Source organism: Uloborus diversus, chromosome 1 (assembly GCF_026930045.1).
Source record: "Uloborus diversus isolate 005 chromosome 1, Udiv.v.3.1, whole genome shotgun sequence".
Taxonomy (NCBI): domain Eukaryota; kingdom Metazoa; phylum Arthropoda; class Arachnida; order Araneae; family Uloboridae; genus Uloborus; species Uloborus diversus.
Window position 1 is genome coordinate 200,725,801 of NC_072731.1, and position 24,569 is coordinate 200,750,369.

At 34.0% G+C, this 24,569-nt stretch overlaps 1 protein-coding gene across 1 annotated transcript in view; it reads left to right on the forward strand.

Moving 5' to 3' along the window:
- Positions 1-24,569, forward strand: part of LOC129234126 (integrator complex subunit 4-like) — a 61,329-nt gene that overhangs the window by 10,821 nt on the left and 25,939 nt on the right. Inside the window, exons 3-9 of the mRNA XM_054868019.1 lie at positions 6,590-6,859; positions 11,499-11,666; positions 15,029-15,168; positions 18,113-18,230; positions 18,383-18,454; positions 23,734-23,902; positions 24,174-24,379. Coding sequence (XP_054723994.1) covers positions 6,590-6,859; positions 11,499-11,666; positions 15,029-15,168; positions 18,113-18,230; positions 18,383-18,454; positions 23,734-23,902; positions 24,174-24,379 — 1,143 coding nt within the window. The remainder of the gene's footprint in view (positions 1-6,589; positions 6,860-11,498; positions 11,667-15,028; positions 15,169-18,112; positions 18,231-18,382; positions 18,455-23,733; positions 23,903-24,173; positions 24,380-24,569) is intronic.

The window sequence follows — 24,569 nt, forward strand, 5'->3', positions numbered from 1 at the left end:
TCTTTTGCAGTTTCACCAAGTGAAATATATTCTGCTTCCATTGTGGATAACGCAACACATTTATGTTTAAATGTCCTCCAATTAATTGGGACCCGATCAATACACAAAATTGATCCACCCATTGAGACTCTATCCTCCCGATTAGCGGCGTAATCAGAGTCGGAAAATCCCCGTAGATCTACACTACTGATTGAACTTAAATTTAGTTTGTATGATATTGTATACTTTAAATATCCTAGCAATCTTAATAGAAAATCCCAATGCTTCCTTCCGGGATTTGCTTGAAATTGGGAAAAAATATTCACCGCATAAGAGATGTCAGGCCGGGTCTTTCCCGCTATGTATGCCATACAACCCAACAAATTTCTGTATGGGAGCTTTTCTGCTTCCCTTTTTTCTTCCTCAGTTTTCGGGCAGTCGTCTTTCGACAAAACTGTACCCTTTGAGATTGGGAGGGTTGAATTTGGCACATAGTAATCAGAGAATAACCTCAAGACCTTCGAAATGTAAGAGCTTTGGTGAATAAAAAGATTATTTTTATCTTCCACAAATTCAATCCCCAGTAGCTTTCTGGTTTTCCCCATTTCTTTAATATCATACATACTTTTAATTTCATTAATTACCTTTTTAATTAAATTTTCATTTTTTGCTAGAATTATTATATCATCTACATAAATAAGAAGAAAAGTGTTTTTGTCTCTATGATATACACAATTACATCCTTTTAATTTTTGAAAACCAAAACCACAAAGAACACTGTCTATTTCTAAGAACCAGTTTCTTCCGGACTGGTGTAGTCCATAGAGAGACTTCTTCAATTTACAGACAAAATTAGGGTGGCTTTTACTGACAAAACCCTCTGGTTGTCTCATGTAGATTTGTTCCTCTAAGTCAGCATATAGGTAAGCATTTTTTACATCAATTTGTGAGTGACACCATTTTAAAAGACATATAAAAATAGAAAAGAAAACTCTCACAAGTGAAAACTCAATTACTGGGCTAAAAACTTCAGAATATGACTCAATTGACTGACGGTCCCCCCTTACAACCAATCTGGCCTTGTATCTTACAATTTCACCCCTGTCATTTACCTTGAGGTCGTAGACCCACCTATTTCCCAAAATTGGTTTCCCCTCTGGTGGGGGTACAAGGTCCCACACCTCTCTTTGGTTAATGACATCTAATTCAGACTCCATGGCCAGTTTCCAGTTGTCCACCTCGGGGGTAGCGATACATTGCCTATACGAATTCGGTATAGAAATTTCCACTAAACTTGCTTCTTCACTTTCTCCCGAACTCTCGTCACAGATTTCCCCTATTGTTGGATTTTTAGTTGAAAAGTCAAAAAGTTTTGGTTTATACTCTATTTTATTTTCACTACAATATTTTAAAACCTGTTTTAGTGAATTTAATCTTACTTTATTTTTACCGGCAATTGTATAATAAATATCAGTCCTATCCCCGGTCTTTCTCTTTTTGGCTTCTCTAACCCATTTAATTTTTTCACAGGGAGTCTGCTCAACGCTCTCCTGGATTTCCTGTTCAAGTTGAACTTCACTCATAGGCCTGATAAAATTAAATTTTCTCTCATTTTTATTTTGGACTTTTAATTCCCCCCATTTTTCATTTTCATTGAACTTTACGTTAATAGTCTCTGTGACTGTTCTGGTTTCAGGATCCCAGATTCTGTACCCTTTGGTACGTAAGGCGTATCCGACCATGATCCCCTTGGTAGCCCTCATATCTAACTTTTTTAGTTTAGACTTAGGCTGACCTACATAGGCAGTACACCCAAAAATACGTAGGTGCCTCACTGAAGGTTTACGCCCAGAAAACAGCTCAAAAGGGGTCTTGTCCATATTTCCTATTACTGTCCGATTCCTTACATAATTAAAACAAAGAGCGGCTTCAGCCCAAAACTCATCCCCCAATCCAGAATCATTAAGCATAGACCTCACACCATTCATTATAGTTAAATTGTATCTTTCTGCTACCCCGTTCATTTGTGGGGTGTAGGAGTTGGTCCGCTCTATCTTTATTCCCTGATTGGTGAGATAGTTCTCAAAATCTTTATTAACAAATTCTGTTCCGTTATCGGAACGGATAGCCAAAATTTTTGAGTTCAGGAATCTTTCAGTCCTTTTTTGAAAATTTACAAAAACATTAAATGCCTCACTTTTTGCTCTTAAAAAGAAAACATATGATTTTCTTGAGAAATCATCTATAATTATAAAAATATATTTCTTTCCCCCCAAGGACTCGGTCTGAAGGGGTCCCATCAGGTCCATGTAGAGCAATTGAAGTGCAGAGTTAGTACGTCTTTCTGGCATAGATTTAAACGAGCACTTCCTCATTTTTCCCAATTGACAAGGGTCACAATTGGGTTTTTGCCCCTTCTTAATCTCTAGTCCCTGGACTGCACCAAGTTTACTCGTTTTGGTGATACTTTCCATATTTATATGGCAAAATCTCCTATGCCATTTTTCCATATCAACACTGACCATATTGGCCCCTTCAGACGGGTCCTTGGTCTTAAAAACTTTTGTATAATTAACATTTTCACAATCAATATAAAAATTTGGTTTAACATGATAAAGTTTATTTATTAAATTTGCTGTAAATAGTTTAACATTTTCTTGACTAAAAACACAGATCTTTCCGGGCAACCATTTGAGCTTATAGCCCTGTCTGTCTATACAAGAACCAGAAATTAGGTTGCGTCGCAGTGTTGGAGCATAGAAAACATTATTGAGGGTGATGGTAACTAATTTTCCATCTGATTCAATTTTAAAAATTACTTTCCCAATGCCCTCTACTTGGCTCTTCACGTTTCTTACAGCTACCTCCATTTGTGTGTTTTGTACAAGCTCTAGCTCGGCAAACAATGACTTATCTCGACAAAAATGAGATGTACTGCCGCCATCCAATAGCCATGTATCCTCACATTTTGGGTAGGTAGTGTTTGCAGAAATTTCGTTTTCATTTACTGAACAAAACATTCCTGCCTGAGGGTCTTCTTTGGTTTTGGATTTAAAATTCTTATCCTGTTTTACTTTGTTACGGCTCCAACACTTCGACGCAATATGCCCTTTCTTTTTACAAATGTAACAAACTTTATTCTTAGCAAGAAATTTACTCCTACCATTTGCCATTCCGGAGTTTCCGGGTTTTGAAAACATTGCCGAATTTTCCACATTAGGCTCTTCGGCCAAATACCTAATCCTGCCTTCCTCAGCCAGTAGTTCGTCTTTTACTTTAGAGAAGGTAAATCTCTCTTTTTCCCATCTGTAGATGGCTTGAACAATACTGCTGAAACTTGAAGGTAGATGCCGTATCAATTGAAAAGTTCTGAGTTTTTCTTCCATAATATATCCATTTTCGACTAATTGGTTAAAAATTCCCCCCCCCCCCCCCAACCTTGCAGCGAATAATCCCACCGTTTCACCTTCTTGCATTTTGCAAGAGAAGTAGGATTCCCATAGTGCGGCTACTCTGGCCAAAGATGGGGGTTCAAAATTTGTCTTAAGGGCTTTCCAAGCTTCACTAGGATCTTCCAAATTATCAATTAACCTTTTTATGTCTTTTTCTAAGTTTAAATAGATGATGGCTAAAGCTTGGCCACATCTTTTTCTGTCAGCACTAGTTAATTCCCCTTCTGGTTTCTTTTGGGTAATCTCCCATAAATCCCTTTCTATGAGCACCATTTTTATATCCTTGGACCAGGTAGCCCAATTATGGGAGCCCAACTTCTCAACATTTCTATAATCTTTCTCCATAATAAAAAAATGATTCAATTTTCTCCGGGCAGGTTAACCACACGACTCTGCTACCACTTGTTGGATATGATTTTAGATATTATAGAGCTAATAGCCTACAGCTAAGCTGAAAATTAGGCAACTCATTTCCAACTGAAAATTTCAGGGAGTGGTCTGCCCGAAGAAAATAAGACATGAATCATTCTTTACACTGAAAAACATTTATTTAACATATTTTAAAAATGGTTACAATACAATAATTTGGTCCTCCGAAGAAAAATTAAATTATGTTAAAAAGATCTTACAATAAGTCCATGCAGGTGTCAAAAAGTCCTGTCGATGTTCCATAGTGAATCCCCACAGGTAGATGGACGGCATCGCAATCTCCCCAGAATTGCAAGCTGGTCAGTTCACACCTTATGAGCCAAGTTCACCATATCAGGGGAAAATATCGAAGATGGACATGATCCTTTTTCCTCGGAGACCAAACGACCCACTTAGATTTAACTATAACTTTTCACTTTTATGGACGTCATGGCAGCACGCGCTTCCAAAACTGAAGACATCAACAGCGAATCATTCAGAAAAAATCAGACCTCACCTGAGAGGCCAGTAGCAAAAAAAAACTTATGATGACATGGACGAACACATTTACAAACACAAACAACACAAGACGAGGAGACAAGTGAGAGAAAAAGTAGCCATCGAGCTACGGCCGGTCAAAGTATTTATAGCCAGATCCGACCTTGCTCGTAACAATGTGACGTTACCTTATTTGCATATTGCAAGAACAACTCAACTCGGAAAACACGCAGCTTGCAGGTTGCACAATTCTTATTTAATTTGACATTCAGCACCAAACACCTCAACATGGTTTTCTCATGTGATCGACATGTGCTTTGTCGGAAGTTTACCGACATCTGCCGAATGACGGCAACCAATCATAGCGTGCCACATATTTTTCCGAACACTTCCGATTCAAACTCGGACATTTGAGTGTCGGTGGCAGGTGGATGGGATTTCCCGTGCAAGGTTTTTCCCGGAATGGCAAAAGGTAAGTTACAATTTTTTTTTTTTAAACAATATTGCTGAAATCCTTCAAGAAACAAAAATAAAGGCATTTAGCCCAACAGGGTGACACCACAAATTACTGCCCCGGGTGTCACCCATGCTAGGTACGCCACTGATAAAAGTACCAATAAAAGTGGTAAAAAAATTAAAAACTAAGCATGCAGCTTTTTCAAGGCTTTCAAAACTAATAAACCAATAAATTAATTAAAAAATACTTTTAATTAAACAAGTTATTAAGCAAGTGTGACATGCTCCGGAGGTGAGAATTCACATGTTGTGAACCAAAAATGAACTAAAATAAAAATTATCATTAAAAAATTGTTGGCAGGTTTAAATAGATGTATTTTTGATGAAATTAAAAATCATTTTTAAATGAAGTGTTCCCTAAATATTTTACTGTAAAAGGCGTGTGACAGAAAAGTTACACTTTTTGAAGAATAACCCATATGTGAGCTTAGCGGCTCTGTCTTATTATTTTTTTTTCCTGTGAATCTAATTGTAAATGTTGCAAGTTCTTTCTTTTGAAGTATACGTAACTGATGCACTTGAAATGTACTTAGCTACTTTAACACTTGCTCCTCACAAACTTCTCCACTTCAATAGTGAACTCGTGTCTTATAATTAACAATCCTATAATGTCTTTAGCTGAACATGCTGTCTAATTTCAAATGCTTCTGTCCTTCATAAACAAAAGGTAAACCAGCAAGCATGATTGTTTTAGACTATCTCCTTGCATCGTTGGATTTAAAATCTACAAAGTGAATTGGACTAGCAACATTTTTTTTAAAGATTGCAAGTAGAGGTTTTTTGTTTCACTATTTATTTTTTGATAACTTGATCAAATCTTTCAATAAAAACTTGTGCAAACTGTATAACACATATGTAGCAATTTTAAACATTTTATTTCACATTTAGATAAAAATTTATCATTGATTCACTTTTTACTTTTTTTTATACCCAGCTGATTATAGGCCCATTGGGTATTTTACCCAAACCTAATCACTAATTGTACTAATCATGTAGTTCCCTGGTTAGGATCAATTGTAACCTTTTGGGATAATGGTAAATGGGTCAGTTTTGCACTTGTTGAAGCTTAAAATTTCTGTTTTTGCGATTCTGTTTTCCATTGTGTTCAGTTTTGAATTCAAATTTTATGAAGGATTTTTTTCTTATCAAGGGCGTAACCAGAAGACATTTTCGGAGAAGGATATAGTTAACTTTACACCCAATTATTTTCTTGGGTCTTACCACTAAAAATTTTATGAAAGATCTAGGGCCGCCGAGAGCCAAGGAGTTCTTTTGACAGCTTAGTCTCCAGGCTCCTGTCCCCCTAACTTCTAATACTTACAATACTTATAGTATTATTATATATGAATAGTTATAGTCATTTTTTATGGTCAAAAAAGGAAATGTTTTGTGTTTCCAGGGGAGGGGGGATGTCCTCAAAGCTCCCCTTGGATACGTCAATGGGAGGGAGAGGAAGAAATGTAAAAAAAAAGAAATTTCAGTTTGTTTTCATATGCCTCTCTGCATTATATCCCTCGATTTTTCCAAAAAAAAAAGTCTTGGATAAAATGGTTCCTAATCATAAAAAAGTGGCTACTGTGAACTAAGTGTTGACCAACTATTTTTGACTGAGTAAAATTGGAATTTTCAGGACTAACAAACCCTTCTTCGAGTATGTTCTGCATTATACAATGGTTGCAATTGGATGTTTATGTTTCATTTTATTTTGATTTGTTTATTTCCGTTTTTTGTTTCAGGTGGAGACCGTACCATTGTACAACACTTTGCTCGATCACTTTCTAAAAGAACCAGAGGCAGCAGTTAGGGTAAAATTAATCAGCATCCTCTCTCAAATGGTGCAAGGAAACTTAATTGAAGTCTGTAAGCTGTTTGATGACTTGCAACCTCTTCTGAAAGGAGAAACGTCCCATAAAGTTATTGCAGTCTTCCTCTCCACCTTTCACCAAACCAAGAAACTTGAGACAGATGACAAATTTCATCTTCATATTTTTCAACTGGCTAAAAAAGTGAGATTTAAGGAATTTGCTTGCAAATTCATATGAATGAACATCCTTTTCTCATGTACATTATATTAAGCCAGAATATTATTGTTGGTTCTTTTTTCCACTTTAACTTCTTATGAAAGAGGTTTTAAGTTTTTTTTTTTTTCAAATGTATATTAATGACAAAAGTAAATTTTTAAGGTCATTTTTTCAAAAGATTTGGTTTTTGTAATCTTGCATGGGGGGGCCTTTTTGTGCTGTTACACACATACTGTAAATACTGTTTGCATGAAAAATTTGACAGAGCCTAGTGAAGGAGAATTACGGCAACTCAATTTGGCAAGGTAAAGAATGCTCATAGTTTATGTTTTGGTAATCTGCTTCAAAAATTTATGAATTATTTTTCTAAACATAGTACAATAAAATCTCATTACTGCTAAAAGCACTGCAAACTATTGTTTGTTATAATAAAATAAACTTTCAGTTCAGTTTTAATTGCCTTTAGGATAACGTTGAAAAAACTTCATTTTAACCAAATAGTTGTTCCCCAAAAATCAGCTATATCAAAATAATTTGATGCCACAAAACTTTTTGCTGTAATGCTATTTTTGGAACAATTTTCATCCAACTACTTTGCTCATTCTGTGATCAAAGGTAACCTATGAACTGTCGGTTTTTCAGCTCTATAAACTATGTAATTAATGTTTTGCTACTAATTTTTTAGTAATTATTCTAATTTTTAGTAACATTTTAAACAACTAATTAGATTTTTGGGATTCCAATAACAAAATTAGATATTTAGGCAACATTTGCAATGAAGTTTTATTTGTTTTTAATTTTCTATTGATTTCTGTTACAACAAACAAAATGTGGAGCCTCTTGAAATTCGTTTTAGGATTTCACTATGTTTCGACAAAGAGATGTCCTTGATATTGTTGCATAAGCATGTAATTTATAGTGTAATTAAGCATGAATACCTGATTCCAAATGTTAAGTGTTTAATATTGAGTGAGCAATATAGCAATTTAGCCTGAAATGGAATGAAAAAATCTATCCTGGACATATTTTCTTGATTTCTTATGCTTTATTTTTCTGGAATTAAAGAGCTGGTACACTTTTTTACAAAGAAAGTTAAATGATGTTACAGCTGCCTTCCTAGAAATTCCTGCCTTCTTAGAAATTCCATGCCCAGGGCACAGGCCTCCAATCCAGCAGTTTAATCTAAACAACTAGCAATCGCTGTATTAACACTAGAGTTTTTGACCCTTAGCAAATGTTTTTTGCTAACTACTGCTCTGTATTTTCAAGAATAATTCATTCCTTCCTTGACTTTTCCTAAATCATCATGCTATGTAATCATATAAAGTTTTCAAGAAAATGGTATTTTTTCAAAACTCAAATTAAAGGGTTATGACTGGAAGTGTTGGAAGGACTCATTGACCCCTTGGACGAAAAAAGGAATGCAAATACTGGAATTTACTGATGCTGAGACAGAGCGGAAACTGAAAAGTGCCTCTTGGAACAAACATTGCAAGAACTTGCAGCATTCATAATGTTTTTGTACATAAAAGGAAAGATTAGCTGCTAGTTTCTGAAATGCAGCTGAAATAGTGCTGATTATTTTAAGAGTATTTTAATTTTATTAAATAAGTCATGTATAAGTTCTTAAAATCTCTGCATCCTTTAAATAAATTGTATGTATTATCAGGGCCGTATCCAGAGGAGGGGCCCCGCCGGGCACCCCTCCCCGAAACCCGAAATGTTTTGTACCATAAATTTTTTTTTTACATTCTAATGTCAGAAAAGAAAAATAACTAAGTTTTTAATTCTTAATTTCATAACTATTAAACGAGTGAAAATTTGAAGAAATACAGAAAGAACAATTCTAGTTCTCATTAGCGCAAAACATACTTGAAATGTAGACCCTTATTAGGGCTTCTTGCTCTCTTTCCCAATTCAACTCATCAGGGCCGTTCAGGGCAAACCCGAGTAGCATCAACTCATCGGTCGATCATCGGCCGTTCATCGAAATCCGATCAATTTTTGATCTGTCGATGATCGGATTCCGATGAGTTTTCATCGGAAATTGCTCCAATATGTCTCATCGGCAATAGTAGAATCCGATCATCGGAATTCGATGAATTTTGCTCCCTATACCGATGAGATTTCAAGCAATATACGAGCAGTGCTGTTCCGAGGCGATGAATTTTGGATGAAAATACGATGAGATTTGGAGCAATATACGAGCAGTGCTGTTCCGAGGCGATGAATTTTGGATGAAAATACGATGAGATTTTTAGCAATATACTTGCAGTGCTGTTCCGAGGCGATGAATTTAGGATGAAAATACGATGAGAAGTAGTAACAACTGCGATATAGGGAGAAGCAGGAGGAAAAAAAATTAACAGTGGGAAGGGGGGTCCGCCATCTTGGATGATCACGTGATCCTTCCGCCATCTTGAAAACTTTCAGGAGGGGTATTTTTGGATGATGTCATTTGGGACAATTATTTTATATATTTTATATTTTTTTAATAACTTGTTTATTTAATTTCTAATTTAACAACTTTTGATGAGCGTGATTCATGAGCTCAATCGAAGTCGCTTTAGCCGGGAATCGAACCCTAGACGTCTGAAATACGAGATTCATATGCTAACCACTGGACAAGTAATGCTCTCTCCTAGGAGGAACATAATGTATTAAATGGAAAATCATTTGTGGCGCCATCTATCGGGTGGCAAGGCCATGACAGATTTCTGAACGAAAAAGTGAGAACTTTATTCAGTGAATATACTTGTTGCGCCAGCTAGTGAAGAGTCGGAGTCGATCATTTTGCCCGCAAACCGAGTCGGAGTCTGTAATTTTGGGAGTCAAATTGAACGGAATGGAATTGTTTTGGAGATAGAGAGAAATCATTCAAGAGTCGGAGTCTCATTTTGTTCGCAATTCCAGTGAGGTAATCGGGGTTGGAATCGTGGAGTTAAAGTTGAATTGATTTTGCAGCAAATCTGAGTAAACCCTTTCAAAATCCAGAAGTCGGATTCGGAGTCAAAGTCTTAGTAATTTTTCCTCCGATTTTCAACCCTGAATGTTGATCCGTATAGCCTTACGTTTGATCAATGACACTATCAATTGTCAGATATTCGAATAATAAAATTTATACTATTTTAACAGTTGGGAGATTTCCAAAAATTTTAGATTGGGAAAATTTTTATCGGAAAATTTAAACAACCTACTTTTTTAAGATGAAATGTAACTCGGCAAATTTTCATCAGAAAATTTGATCGTTACAATCTCTTTTTCCGATGAAATGCAGCTCGGCAAATTTTCATCGGAAAATTTGATCGTAACGATCGCTCTTTCCGATGAAATGTAGCTCGGTAAATTTTCATCGGAAAATTTGATTGTTACGATCTCTTTTTCCGATGAAATGCAGCTCGGCAAATTTTCATCGGAAAATTTGATCGTAAGGATATAGTTTTCCGATAAAAAAAAGCTCATCGAAAACCGTTCTCGGATTCTGATCGCAACGATATCAGCGTGCATTACGCGATGAGTTTAGGAGGAGTCGATGATCGACTGAGCAAAATCCGATGAGTTGATGCTATCTGGGAAGGCTTGTCAGTTTGGTAGACTTGCCCTCCTCTGCCCAAAACTCTTATAAAGCTTACACTGCACTGATTTGGAGCCAGGGAATCCCCATGGGCTGGGCCCCTAGTTTCCGATTAGGCTAGTATCTGGTTACCAAGATGTGCCAAATTCAGCTCCTTGATAGATCCTATGTTTTGTCTCTTATCAAGAAAATAAAGTATAAATTGTCCAAATGGCCAGAATATTATTCTTTTGTTCTTATTTTCTGAATTTCTACACCATTTTTTTTTTTGAAACTATTTTGTACAATTTTTACAATAGAGAATATGATGAAATGGGGGGGGGGGTGAAGATGTTGGGGGAAGTGATCAAAAACAAACTATACTAAAAGCAGATATGAGCAAATGACGATGTGCTTCTTTTTTTCCTCCCTCATTTTTCCTCTTGTCGAGCAAGCAATTTTTGTTTTGATTGATCTTGAATTGCAAAAGAATGCATTTGCATAACTTTTAAAAGGTTTTGTTTGCGTATTTTTCTTCATTTTTTTGTAGTCTCAATTACCCTTTATAAGGCCTCAAAATACAGATTTTTGTATCTATTTTTCAAAAAAACCCAGAGCCCCTGAAATTATGGATGCTCTGCACTCCCACTTAAAAGGTCATTCTCTTGTAATCCTTACCACTACAAGGTGAATTAAAAATATAATAAAAAATTAAAATAAAATAAAAACATTGGAAACATAAAAAATTGAGACCAAAAACATCTTCTATGTTAAATGTTTTTATGTGTGTCTGTATGTGTGTGTTAGGGCAAATTTGCAAATCCGAGCCCCTCCTGAAAAAAAAATTCTGGAAATGGCCTTGTTTATTATGGATATGTTTATTTCAAACTAATGTTTACAAATGTATAACATGACTATGCAGCTTTCTTCTCAGAGGGTTAAAACAACCCCTGCCGTAATTCTAGTGTTAAGAAATTACATAGACCTATTATTGTGCAACTTTTAGTGCTAGTATTTGATTTTAAAAAGCAATTAATAAGGGCATTAAAAATGTTTTGTATTAATTTCTAGTACTTGAATGATCACAGTCATGAAGTGAAATGTGCTGCATTATCTGTAATAGCTGATTTTATTGCCTTGGATGACAAATCAGAGTCTTTTCAAAAGACTTTGCATTTGCTGGCTGAATACTCTCATGATCATGAACCTAGAGTGCGTACGGAGGCTTTAAATGCTCTTGTAAGTATTTTCCTTTTTGCCATCATTAATCATTTAAAAGGCATAAAAGGTTATTGTTAATTTATATTTTTATGTTCCCTTTCCCTTTATAATTTGTATGTAATTCTGTAAGTATATTTATCAGGGCTAGCAAGTGTTTTTGATACTTGGAAGTTTTATCCGGTTTTAACTGCGGGGGGGGGGGGGGGGGGGGAGGGCAGTTTATATCGTCTTGTCGCCCATTTGGTTTTTGACATAATCATCAACAACCTAAATTTCTGTCCAAAACTTTTTTTTAATTAATATTGACAGCAAAATTACCTTAACAACTGATTTCATACACTAGAGGAAACTTTTTTAGTTTTAGATTTTCAAAATGATACACATGCATTGCATTATTTCACAAGCTGCTTCTCTGTAGAATGAAAGAGATTAATATAAGAGTTACTATTATTATAGAATAAAAAGTATTTGAAGTATAGCAGTATATTGAAGAAAAAAAAAACCTGTTAATTCCATTAATTTTCCATTGCTGAACATACATTTGTCTGGATAAACTAAATGCTCCTTCAAGTTTCAAAGCAATGTTCTTTCAGTTTTCTATGCTTCAACAATTCTTTGATTAAAAGATTACTCTTGACATTAAAGAGAAATATTTTTAATCATTTAACCATTAGCATCAGAGAGAACCAGCTTTTGTTATTTAAATAGATAATTTTACTGCTTTAATCCTCATATATATAATAGCCAATGATTGAGTAACATGCGTGTTTCAACAATGAAAGTCACGCCATGACTTGATAATTTGATAATGCCTTTTGGTAATGTTTAACATGCAGTGAAAGGCTTTATTGTGACAAGGCTGAACTCGATTGGTAACTTAACTGTTTTACTGTTAAGACTGTGTCATTTCAGGGAAATGAAGAAACTAAAAAGTGGTAAACTATGAACGCTATCTACTGGATTTTAGTGTTAATATACTGGGTGGTCATTCCAAGCTCCTCAGCTTGCGAGATCGAGATTTTTGCTCATGTGATCGGTTGTGACGTAGAAATGTCGCCAAGTAGCATTTTAATCTACTCAAACTTAGCTTGCAGCTAGGTTTGAGTAGATTAGAATACTACTTTGCGACATTTCTATGTCACAACCAATCACGGGAGTGAGGATCTCGATCTCGCAAGCTGACGAGCTTGGAATGACCGCCCTGGAGTTAGGGTTAAAATTTCAACCATCAAAATTTCACCAAAACAGGCAATTGCTTCGTTAAAATGTAGAAGAAGAGAAGCAATTTTCACCCTTCATTCCTTGAGGGGCGATTCTAGTTCATAAAATTTTAGTTATTTATTTTTGTTTCTTCATCTGAGAAAAATATTTTATGTGATTGAAAAAAGTTTTAATCTTCTATAAGTTTTTACCTTACTTTTCTAATCCATGAAAGTATTGATTTTTCTTATTTCATATTTGTTATAATTGCTGTATACAGGGCCAGATTTGGAAGTGTGGAGGCCCCGGGACAACAAAGGAGTGGAGGCCCCTAATCAGGGTTCAAAGAGATCATCATATTTTCGAAAATATCCGATACTTTGATATATACCCGAATGTTTTGATATATATGTATATATCCGTTCTTTTCGATCAGCACTTTAATAGTAAATACATCCCATGACCCATGAAATTTAGGATATTTTATAAAAATTTTATTGTGGGGCAGGGTGGCGACAGATCAGGGAAATCAGGGAGATCAGGGAAAAGTCAGGGAACTTTATTAATCAGGGAAAAGTCAGGGAAATATCAGGGAATTTCGAAAAAAAAAACCAAAAATCAGGGAAAATTGATTTTATGAAGGAAAAAAATTGCTTTACAAAATTAAGTACTTTAATTCATTACGCATTTTTCGCCATTTATCTGTTCAAAAAAAAAAAAACTAAAATTAATGAGGTGCGATTATACACTGCCGCATATTTGTGCATCTTTTTTCCTCAACGTCAAAGTATTGAATCTTATTAACCACAGGATAAACTTCCTAAGATTGCTTCTGTGTCTGTTAGGTTGTTTATTTTACCTAGCTTGAAATTTCCTTTTACGCCTTCAATGCTACGTAAAATAAACGACCATACAGGCAAAAGAGGAAACCTTCATTAATGCCTTATCTCCTTTGCCTTTATTCCATTGTCTCAAAGTAGTTAGCGTACTGTAATTATGACTTCAAGAAGAAATCTTTGGTTTTTGAATTAATACTATAAAAACTTAAAAGTTATTACTTCTTCGTGTTTTAATTTAATTGCTAAAATTGAACTTTCAATACAAAAAACTTTGTTTTTTGACGTTATACTATTTGTTGTCACAGCAGATTATAAAGGTTTTCTTTTCTTCAGACTTAAGTGATGCTTTAATTTTATAACCAAGTTGTATTCTTCTAATTTCTTTTTTTTTTTTTTTCTTTTTTTTTTCTTGCATTTCAAAGTTGTTTGTTGCAAAAGCAATCTAAGATTTTTTTTTTTGTTACATACTGAAATCATTTGAAATAGAGTTAACTTGTGTACTTAAGTGAATATCTTTATTTTTTTTTATTGTTAAAATGCTGTATTCATTCATTAAAACCTATGTTCTTGATTAGAGAAAAGCTCCCTATGAATGGATGTCAAATGGTTTCATCTGTTTTGCATAAATATGTCAATTAGTTATTTAAGAATAACTACATTACTTCTATTCTTTCACTATTACTTGTTACTCTTGCAACAATTATTATGCTGTTTGAAAATTAATTTCAAAATAATTTCAATTCTTTTTTAGTTCTATCATAAATACACATATGTTTTTAAGAGTAATTTTAATAGTTTCTTAAAATTCTTATGCTAAGTGGTTTCTGGAAGTAAAGTATTCTTTTTTTTAATTTTCTATAATCTTTCCATGTACAAAAAATTTAATATACTGTTTTGTAGGTTTTTATTCCCCTCCCCCCCCCCCTAAAAAAAATTGACTCAATATGTATTTTTTAACCATTTTATTAAAAATGTAGCATCTTTTTAAAATATATCTTTAGTTCAACAACTTTACACAACTTAAAAGTTCAAAATACTGCATTTTAACCAAACATACAATGGATTTCAAGTAGAGCAAAGAAAGAAAACTATTATCATTGGTAACGTAAATCAGGGAAATTTGGTGAAGTTAATCAGGGAAAAGTCAGGGAAATTTTTTTCACAGTTCCTGTCGCCACCCTGTGGGGGCCCCTTTGTTGTGGAGGCCCCGCGGCAGTAGCCTTACCTGCCCTCCCCTAAATCCGGCCCTGGCTGTACAATTGCATGCATTTAAAAATAATTACTAGAAAAGATGTATTATTAAAACTGATATAATTTTCTTTCTCCCCCCTTTTTTTTCAGTTTCACCTTCATGAAAGAGGTTTGAAACTTGAATCTGCTCTTTATGAAATAGTTTGTGAAGCACTCACTGATGATTATGAATGTGTCAGAATGGCAGCACTTAAACTTATTGATGTTATCAGTCATTTACATTTTGAAAAGTAAGTTATGTATCTTGATACAAATGTTTAAATATCATCACACATTGTTTCACATTCAAAATTATCTTTCTGCCTTATAAAATATTCTGGTACTTTTCACATTATGCATGCATTTGCCTTGTTTTTCTACAGCTTGTAAACATTTGAAACACAAATGCAAAAGATTTGTTATTCATGTTGTGAAATTATTTGCACAGTTGAACTTTAAAATTATGGAAGCGGCAGAAATACAGTGATTCTCTTCAGAATGTTTTAGATTTTAGGTTTCTAATAAAAGCCATTTTTTGCGACTTACTAATAACAAACAAAATTCAATTTTTCTTCCTATGATAATAATCAACCAATATATCTGTGAATTAAATAATAAGTTTTGAATAACTTATTCAAACATTTATGCTGAAATTAGATATACATACTAGAGTCTAATGAGTTAAAACACAAGTTTTTTGTACATTTAATAAATAGGCAATTAGAAATGAGGAATATTTTTTTATGTTGTGTTTTAAAACATTTTGCTAATTGATATGTTTTATTGACTACCATTTTTTGGCAGTTTAGCTTCTGTTTTGTTTTGTACACAGTAATCAGTTCCTATTTGTTTATAAAATCCCTTTGCTTAAGACCTGTATATTATGAAGTGCAGCATCCCTAAATCTGGCCAAAATTCGGAAAAACTCTGGAATAGGCATTTAAACAGTAAAAGAAAAATTTTAACACATAGTAAAATCTCACTTATTTATCATGCATGTAACTGTAATACCTTCTCCTAGTCTTTTTAAACCCTTCTATTAAAGAGGGGTGGAGGCAAAACATATACAATTTTATGCTTTTTCCCACCCCCTATTAAAAAATATTTTAAGTTAAATATTAATAAATATAAAATAAAATAAACTCACCAGAAAATATAATCAGTTAAAGCAATTTAAACACCAAAAGATGTAGGAGGGAGCAGGCCCTTCATTTGAATTTTTCCTGAGGGAGTAGGGGAGAGCAAAAGATATGTGTTGGAAAAAAATTCTTTTCCTGAACTTTCCCGATGTTCTAAACCCATGTAGCAGTTGTTCTTGAAACAAAAATCTGATTTTAAAAAACTCGTCCTTTATTTGAACAATCATAACTATTTACAAGATAATAAAATAAAAACAGAATCGCTTAAAAACAAAAACGATCTCATCTATCAATCTGATAGTCACCGCACACTCATTCCAAACACCACATCCTTCCATCTCAATGCACGTGTCTTATGCACGTCGACTCGGCACGTGCAGATTGCCAATTGGCGATGACATCAATCGCGTCAGCCCGCACCCAGCCGACGTGCAAGAACGAATTTGCATGGGAATTGATGACTTTTCTTTCAATAGCCAACAATATGTACAGTCAGATCCCAACTTACGCGAGGGATGTGTTCCAAGACTCCTCGCGTAAGTTGAAATTGTGGAATTGAATTTTGTATATCATTTTTTTATTAACATACCGAATCGTTTTAGACATTTTTAAACACCTTTTAAACTGTTTTTGACAATTTTTTAACTATATATTACTGTTTTTTACATAAAGAATTGATTTTTCCGTATTTTTGAAAAAGCTGCATTATTCAGCATAAAATACTGTTACGATATCAATGATCAATGCGAGAGAGAGAGAGAGAGAGAGAGACATAAATATAAAACAGTAGGATACGTACAGTATGTAGTAATAATAAAGCACTGTACTGTAAGAGTGCTTTACAGTAGATACAATAAGTTACATTTATAACTGAAAGATTGAAGATGATGATTTATGCTGCGCAATCTGATCGTCATTCTAATATATTTTTAAATACAGTAGCTTCGCATTTACTTTTATAACATTTACATCTATGATAACACCCCTCTTTCAGGATCTCCATATATTCTACAATACAAGAGCAGATTCTAATTTCATATTATTTGCATTTTGCTTGACCACTACTCTGCAAGCTTCACATTAAAACTAAGGTCTGGACTTACACGGATCGCCTTCTCTTTACTTTTTATTATACATATGAAAGATTCACTCAAACCTAATTGTCGTGCTACCTTCGACCCACTTTCCAGTTGTACAAGTGTATCAAGAATCTTAACCTTTTCTTAAATTGTCACAAATTTAATTGTCACACTTTTTGTTTCCATCTTCAAACTTTAGATGAAAGAGCGTGCCTAGGTGCCACAATATTTCATTACCTTTCATATTTAGAATAAATAAATAAAAAATGATGAGTGGTGATAGATACACACTAAATAGAACTATGTTTATAGTGCAGCGTGTGGGAACTTGCACAGTCAGTGATGCTGAAAGGATGAAAGTACATTCCCGAAGTCAATAACAAAGCCAAAGCTTATTCCTTTCGAAATATTTTCGTGTTGAGAGCGAGAAATTCGCTTTAGCGCTATAATTCGTTGCTCCTGAAAAACTCCCGTTATAGCTATTTCGCGTAAGTCAGATTGCGTTGTAGCGGGAATCGACTGTACTCAATATAAATTATAATAATAAAATACTAAATGACGAAAAACAGCAAAAATTATGGCAACTTACATGTAACTAAATGACATTCTGAAAGTAAGGGGGTTTCAATTGAAACCCCCCTCCCCTTTTAATGATGACCCTGGAGAAGATGTGGGATTTATTTGGCTGCTTCAAATTGTTACGAAAATCACATTAGGAAACCTTTAATTTCAATTCATCAAGTGTATTTTTTGCCTTCAAATATTCTACAAATGATATTACTTTATGTCAAAATAAAAGGACCTTGGAAGTAAGCAAGTATTTTATTTTAAATTACATTCTGTAAATGTAATTTAAATCTGAAGTTTCTTTTTAAAACATTCTATTTATGAATCTAAATATTTTTTGTCTTATTACTATTGTTAATTTGTTAATGCAAAAAATATTAATAGTTCTCTATTTTCATTTTGGAAAAAAGGTTGGTTTCCATAAGCCCTGAAGAGCAAATTAGATTGGCTGATGATGCATTTGCTCGAATCTGTAAAATGATTACTGATCCATCTACAAATGTTCGAGTGCTTGCTGCTTCACTTTTGGTTTGCTCGTTTAAATTCTATCTTTAATTGTTTGTATTTTGTTACATAAATGTTTGACTGTTTCTAAAGACATTCACCAACAGAATTAGTTTGTTATTCATAAAAGTAATTTTTTTTCTTAGCAATAAGAATTTATTTACTCTGATTTATAGGGAGGCTTTACAGATGTGAGCTTGGAATTCCTCAATCAAACTCTTGACAAAAAGTTAATGTCAACATTAAGGGTAAATATAATAATTTTCAGTATTGTTCAATATTTTATTTTAGTATTGTAAAGTGAGTGGAATCTGCTCTTTTCTGTTATACAGTGTAACTCCGATTTTATGCTGTTCGTTTTATATGTTATCTCCCTTCCAATATCATTTTCCGTGGTTCCTGAAAAAGCTATACTGATAATGCTAAAATATTCCAGATTTTACATTACCGAATTCCAGGAAATCTCCATGATATGTTTATCTACAAACAGTTCAAAATAATTTTTCTTCTACAAGACTCACTCAAACTTTTTTTTTTAGATTTCTTTTTTTTCCCAAGATAAATTTGTTTTACAGCTGTTTGAAGCCACTCTGGTATTCCTTTTCTTCTGTCTTATTGTCCTGAGAGGGGTCTCCGTTGATCGTCGTCCAATCTTCCTTCACGACAATCAAGCACCAGAGCTGGCGACACTTTTCTTGAAATTGGAGACGCATGTATCATCTCATCACATCACAGATTCCTTAACTCATTAACTTCTTACTTCCGATAATAGTAATGAGGACTAAGAAGAAATAATGGAGGGTGTTATCACAGCTGATCAAAGGCTTCAAAGAAAAAAAAATTATTTGTAAAATGCCAACCAAGAAGGAAAGCCATAACCGAGTTTCTATGTTAAATCTGCCTTTTGGACTCGCACTTGGGGGATCATTTTGGTGTTGAATAAAATTAATTTAGCCAAATTTTCAGCTCTTAATCTCAAACCACATTCAAGTTTTTTTTAAAAAAACTTGGTTTTTATTTATTTTTTTTCATAGTAAAATTCGAAATTAATGAATGGTAATTTTTTCCCTTATTCTTAGGAATGAAACACATAAAAAAAATTTATAGTCATAATTTTTAAACAAAAAGCCGATTTTTGGCGACGGAAATAAAACTTAAATTTTTTTTTTCAATGCTTTTCTGAAAAGTGTTACTCACTAAATTTTATCAGAAAATATCTTTTGCACCACATTCTACACTCAGAAATTTTTTCGAATTTTTTGAAGTGGTGGAACAATGTGAAGAAAATTTAAAAAAGTGATTTTTTTTCCATAATTTTGCGTTTAAAGAAGTTTAAATATTTTTTATTGCCAAAAAAAATCATTTGAACTGAGTCGGTAAAAATCGTCTGCTCAGTAAAAAAGAAAATGAAAAGATTTTTTTTTTAATTTCGAAAATACTATCTTGCCAAGGAAAAAACAGAAAGAAAACCATAAAAAAACTAAGACATATCCTTCATGAAGTTATTAGGAATGTGAAAAAAATTATTATAGACCTTTTTAATAAATATTATTTAATGCTAAATTGTACATAATACGGTTTTATAATTTGTCCATGCTATTGGGGAATAATTCTTCAGCCTTGATCCAATAAGGACAAAAATTTTGAGCATCAAAATAACTTTATTATAATTTAGACACTGTTTAACATAATTATGTTAACTAACTGGCAGTTGATATAATAATTTATGAAGATTTTTTAAGTAAGGTTAGTCTTCATCACTGTCTTCGTTCACAACAACGTTGAATTTTTCATCAATGAACAGATGACTCAATATTTCGGCAGGTTTTAATTTTTGCCAAATATGGGGTATGAGACTGAAAATATATGTCGAAATCAAATGTCTCAAGCTGTATCATATTTAGCCGAGATGATGAATGAAAATGAAACGATTAAACTCAATTATGTCACAATCACACCTAATATTATAAAACTTGAAGTGAAATCGCGACATATTAAGTCAAAAACATATTGTTACTTTCTTGATTATCAGTCAGATAAAAATGAACTCACTCAGATTACTCGATATTGTTATGACTGTGCTAATAGTAGGCGCACTGTTGCATATTGGTCACTAGGGCTGAGCAATATACCTAAATATATTGATATATATTTATTACCGCAATAACGATATTCAGATTTCAATCTGTCTGATGTATCGTTGGACTGACTTACCTAAGAACTAATTGAAATAATGACTTAAAAATACATATTTATTCATAATTCCTTCTGCTTAACGAGTGGATCATACCTGCCAACTCTTTCAGATTTCCCAGAAGTTTTACGGATTTTCATGTATTTTTCCATTTTTCTGATTACGAGCAAAATTTTCGAATTTTTCATGCTTTGCAGAACAAAAAAATTGTATCTCGCCCGTTTTGGCGCTAGAAACCTGTCCTAGAATGCAGCACCATGCCAAATTGAAACCTTGAAACCAGGGTTGCTGTAAGAGAATTCACTTGTTGCATTCAGAAATTTAGATAGAATCCAAGGAACGGAATTCCTTCAATTAAATGAATAATTCCGCACATCTGAGAACTTCCAACATTGTAGGTTATTTACGGAGATCAAGAAGTAAAGCAAATCTTTCGACTTTGATGATTGCGAGTTTGCTTTCAAGAGAATACCGATTGCGTTTTCTTTTGAAATGGTATCGGAACTAGCGGAGTTATATCTTTTTCGCTCAAGATCCGATAGATATGACTTATCAAACATAGGTTGCGGAATTAGGGTAGCATATATTGGGATATTCGTTTTTTTGGAAAACAGCAAGTTTCGTAGAAAACCGAAAATGAACTTGCATTTCTCCAGCTTGTATGGTTTTTGCAAATTATGTAAAGGAAAAAAAATTAATGTGCAGATTTAAATATGGGGGTTACCCCCCGTGTATACTCAAAAGTACACACGGTACCGCCCCCCCCCCCCTAAAAATGCAATTCACCGACTGTTTCATTGAGACTTGAAATTTTTCAAACACCATTTGTAAAAATTTCAACAATTTGGTCGGTGCTGTGACCACCCTCACCACATGAGCGAGGGGAGGGTCGCTGTAACGAATATTATTAGAAAAAATAACTGGAGTGCTACTTATATATATATGTTATATATCAAGATGTCCGAGGGCTTTTATCAATTGCAGATCTTGACATGCATAGATATAGGTCCAAGTTCCACCCCACCAAAAAATGACCCCCACAATTTTAATAACCTCCCCCCCCCCTGAAAATAAACACAACCTCTCATAAAAGACATTAAAATCTGTTTAAAATAACATCATAAAATATTTCAATGGTAAAGGCAGTCTCATTACCCCCCCCCCCCCCCCGCCTGGTCATCTCTAATTTAGCTATTATTATGAGAATAAATTACTGAAATATTTACTGATCCAGGTTTCCGATGATTTTTATAGCTAGGGGTGCCAATTCTTCCCAAGTGCGTTGCCCCCCCCCCCCCCAAAAAAAAAACCAGGATCCTCTGTTAAAGACAATAAAATCATTTTGAAATAACATGTCTGATAATTTCAGTTTTCAGTCTCCTTCATCCCCCTCCCCTCCCCATGGGCATATCCCTGCTTTAGCAATTATTATTGGGATAAACTACTTTAATACAGTTGGCTCTCTGTTTGACGACTTTCTCTATTTAACAACGGCTTTTCACGGTCCCAGATGATCCACTATAATGTTAAAAGCATTCTATTTAAGGACGATTTTTTGTGGTCCCTTGAAAGTCGTTAAACAGAGAGCCAACTGTATTTACTTTTCAAAGTGACAGATGACTTTTCTCTATTGCAGAACTCGATGTACAAATAATATAGTAAGGGAAGCCCTTCCTCCCAAGTGTGACGGCACCCCTCAATTTTACCAAGAATCTCCCCCCCCCCCCCACCCAAAAAAACGGGCGCCCTTATCGAAAAGTCTAAAATCCTTCTTAAAAAACTTCTCTGATAATTTCAGCGGTATAGCCAGCCTCATGCTCTCCCCCTCACCCCTTAAAATGGGCACCCCAGCTTTAGCTATTGTTAGAATAAATTGCTGGTATATTTTTCAAGATTTCCATAGGCTTTTCTCTGTTGCAGATCTTAATGTATAGATAATAATGCTAGTGCTGCCAATCCCCAATAATTGCAATGCCCCCCCCCTCATTTTCAATTTTACCGAACATCCCCCCCCCCCACAAAAAAACAAGACTCCCTACTTAAGAGATTAAAATCCCTTATTAAAAAATCTCTAACTTCAGTGATATAATCAACTTCAAGGACCCCCCCCCCCCCCAAATGGGTACTCTGCTCTAGCTATTATTGTTCGAATAAATTGCTGGAATATTTGCTTATCAAGATGTTTTGTAATTCAGATCTTATGCATATGATGTAGCTAGGGGTGCCCATGTCCCTCCCTAAATGTGATGACTTTCCTCAATTTTATAAACCCCCCCCCCCCCCCTTTGTAAAGGAAAAATGCAAAAATCTATTATAGAGATTAAAATCCTTATAAAAAAAACTTCTGAAAATTTTTTAATTATTTTTCAATAAGCGCATTTTACTCCACACTTATAGCATAATTGCAAAAAAATTCTTCAGCAATCAAATGATTAATGCACGCAATATATCTTTATCAAACAGCTAGGCTCGTAGTCCTTTTCAAGAAGACTTAAACCTACAGATCTTTCTCATTTTACTGTAAGAAAAAAGTTCATTTACTTAATCTGAGACGGTTCCCTGAAAGGTATTTTAAAGATCATTCTTTATTTGACTGCTGATTTAATGATAATCGAGATGAATGTACCCTTGTGTCAGAAAAATTTCTGCCAAACTTTGGCCTCTTTGTTCCACAAATATCACATTTTCAAATTTTTTAAAAAGCTTATTGAAGCTCAACAAAGACCAAGCGCTGTGTTTATTTTTTGGTGAATTTGTTTTGCATTCATTTTTTAGTGATCATTTTAGTTCGTAGCAATATTTGCAATTCTATATTTTGTAATTATGTTTTCCCTCTTGTTATAAACTATGGAGCAGCATAAAACTGAAAAAAATCTCCCAAATTTTATTGTTTATGTGTGTGTGTGTGTGTGTGTGCGTGCATTTTTTTTTTTTTTTTTGTTACTTATTACCTAGTACCCAAGGGATTCGCCAACTTCTTTCGGAGTTTCGAAGGGGTTCACATAGGGGGAAAGGTTGGGAACCGCCAAGGGCGCCCATATAGGGGAGAAAAGGGGGGCTTGAGCCCCCCTTTGAAATCAGAACTTCCTTGTTTTTAGTACTTTTTCCTTTGCAAAAATGTAAAAACATTTTTTCTCCAGCAGTTAATGAATAAGTTATTAAAAATGTCAAATTTTAATGACTCTAATCTGTCCAGAAATCAATTTCCGTGGGGAAAATATCCTGCTAAACCATGGTGAAAATATCTGAGCCCCCCCCTTACAATTTTGCATATGGGCGCCCATGGGAACCGCTGATATAGTGCATGTTAATTTGGATTTTATTACCTTCTAGAAAAAGAAGTCTGGCTATGAAGGTCATAAAGAAAATGATTCTGAATGGTCGACTGGCAAAAAGCTGCAGACTGAAGCTCCCAAGGAAGAAGTGGAAGATGATAATGTTAGCTTAATGAGTTCTGGTGCTTGTGGAGCCTTTGTTCATGGCTTTGAAGATGAATTACAAGGTCATTATGTTCACACATTTTGCAGTAGCATTTAGTTTTATCTTTTTTTTTTTTTCATTAATTTTCATGTTAGGGCTAAGTTATAAAATTTTTTAAAAAATTGCAAAATATTTTAAAATTGCTCAAAATGTAATACATTTTCTTCCAAAACATTTACATTAAAAGAAAGTTTTGATATTGTACATGAAAAAATTGCCCTATAAATATGCAGCTTATATTTTTTGGTAATATTATCTAAAATGTATTACTTAAACCTTTTTTCTTATTATAGAAGTTCGAACTGCAACCCTTGATTCGTTTTGCAAACTTGCCACTCATTTTCCATCATTCGCAACCATCTCATTAGATTTTCTTGTTGATATGTTTAATGATGAAACTGAGGAAGTATGCTTGAAAGCAATCCATTGTTTGCAAGAAATCAGTCTTCATATCATGCTCAGAGAGGATCAGTTAAAAACAATTTTAGTGGTTTTAGAGGTAAATAACTCTGCTTTTTATTTTTATTTTATTAAAGCTTTCCCCTTTCTTTAATTATGAAGGTTTAAATAAAGACTTTGATTCGTGACTTATTAATTTTTTTATGGGTTGCCTTATCCTTAAAGTATTTAAAGTTAAGTCCCAGTGCCACCTTTTTTTTACATGGATGAGCATAGTCATGCAATGTATT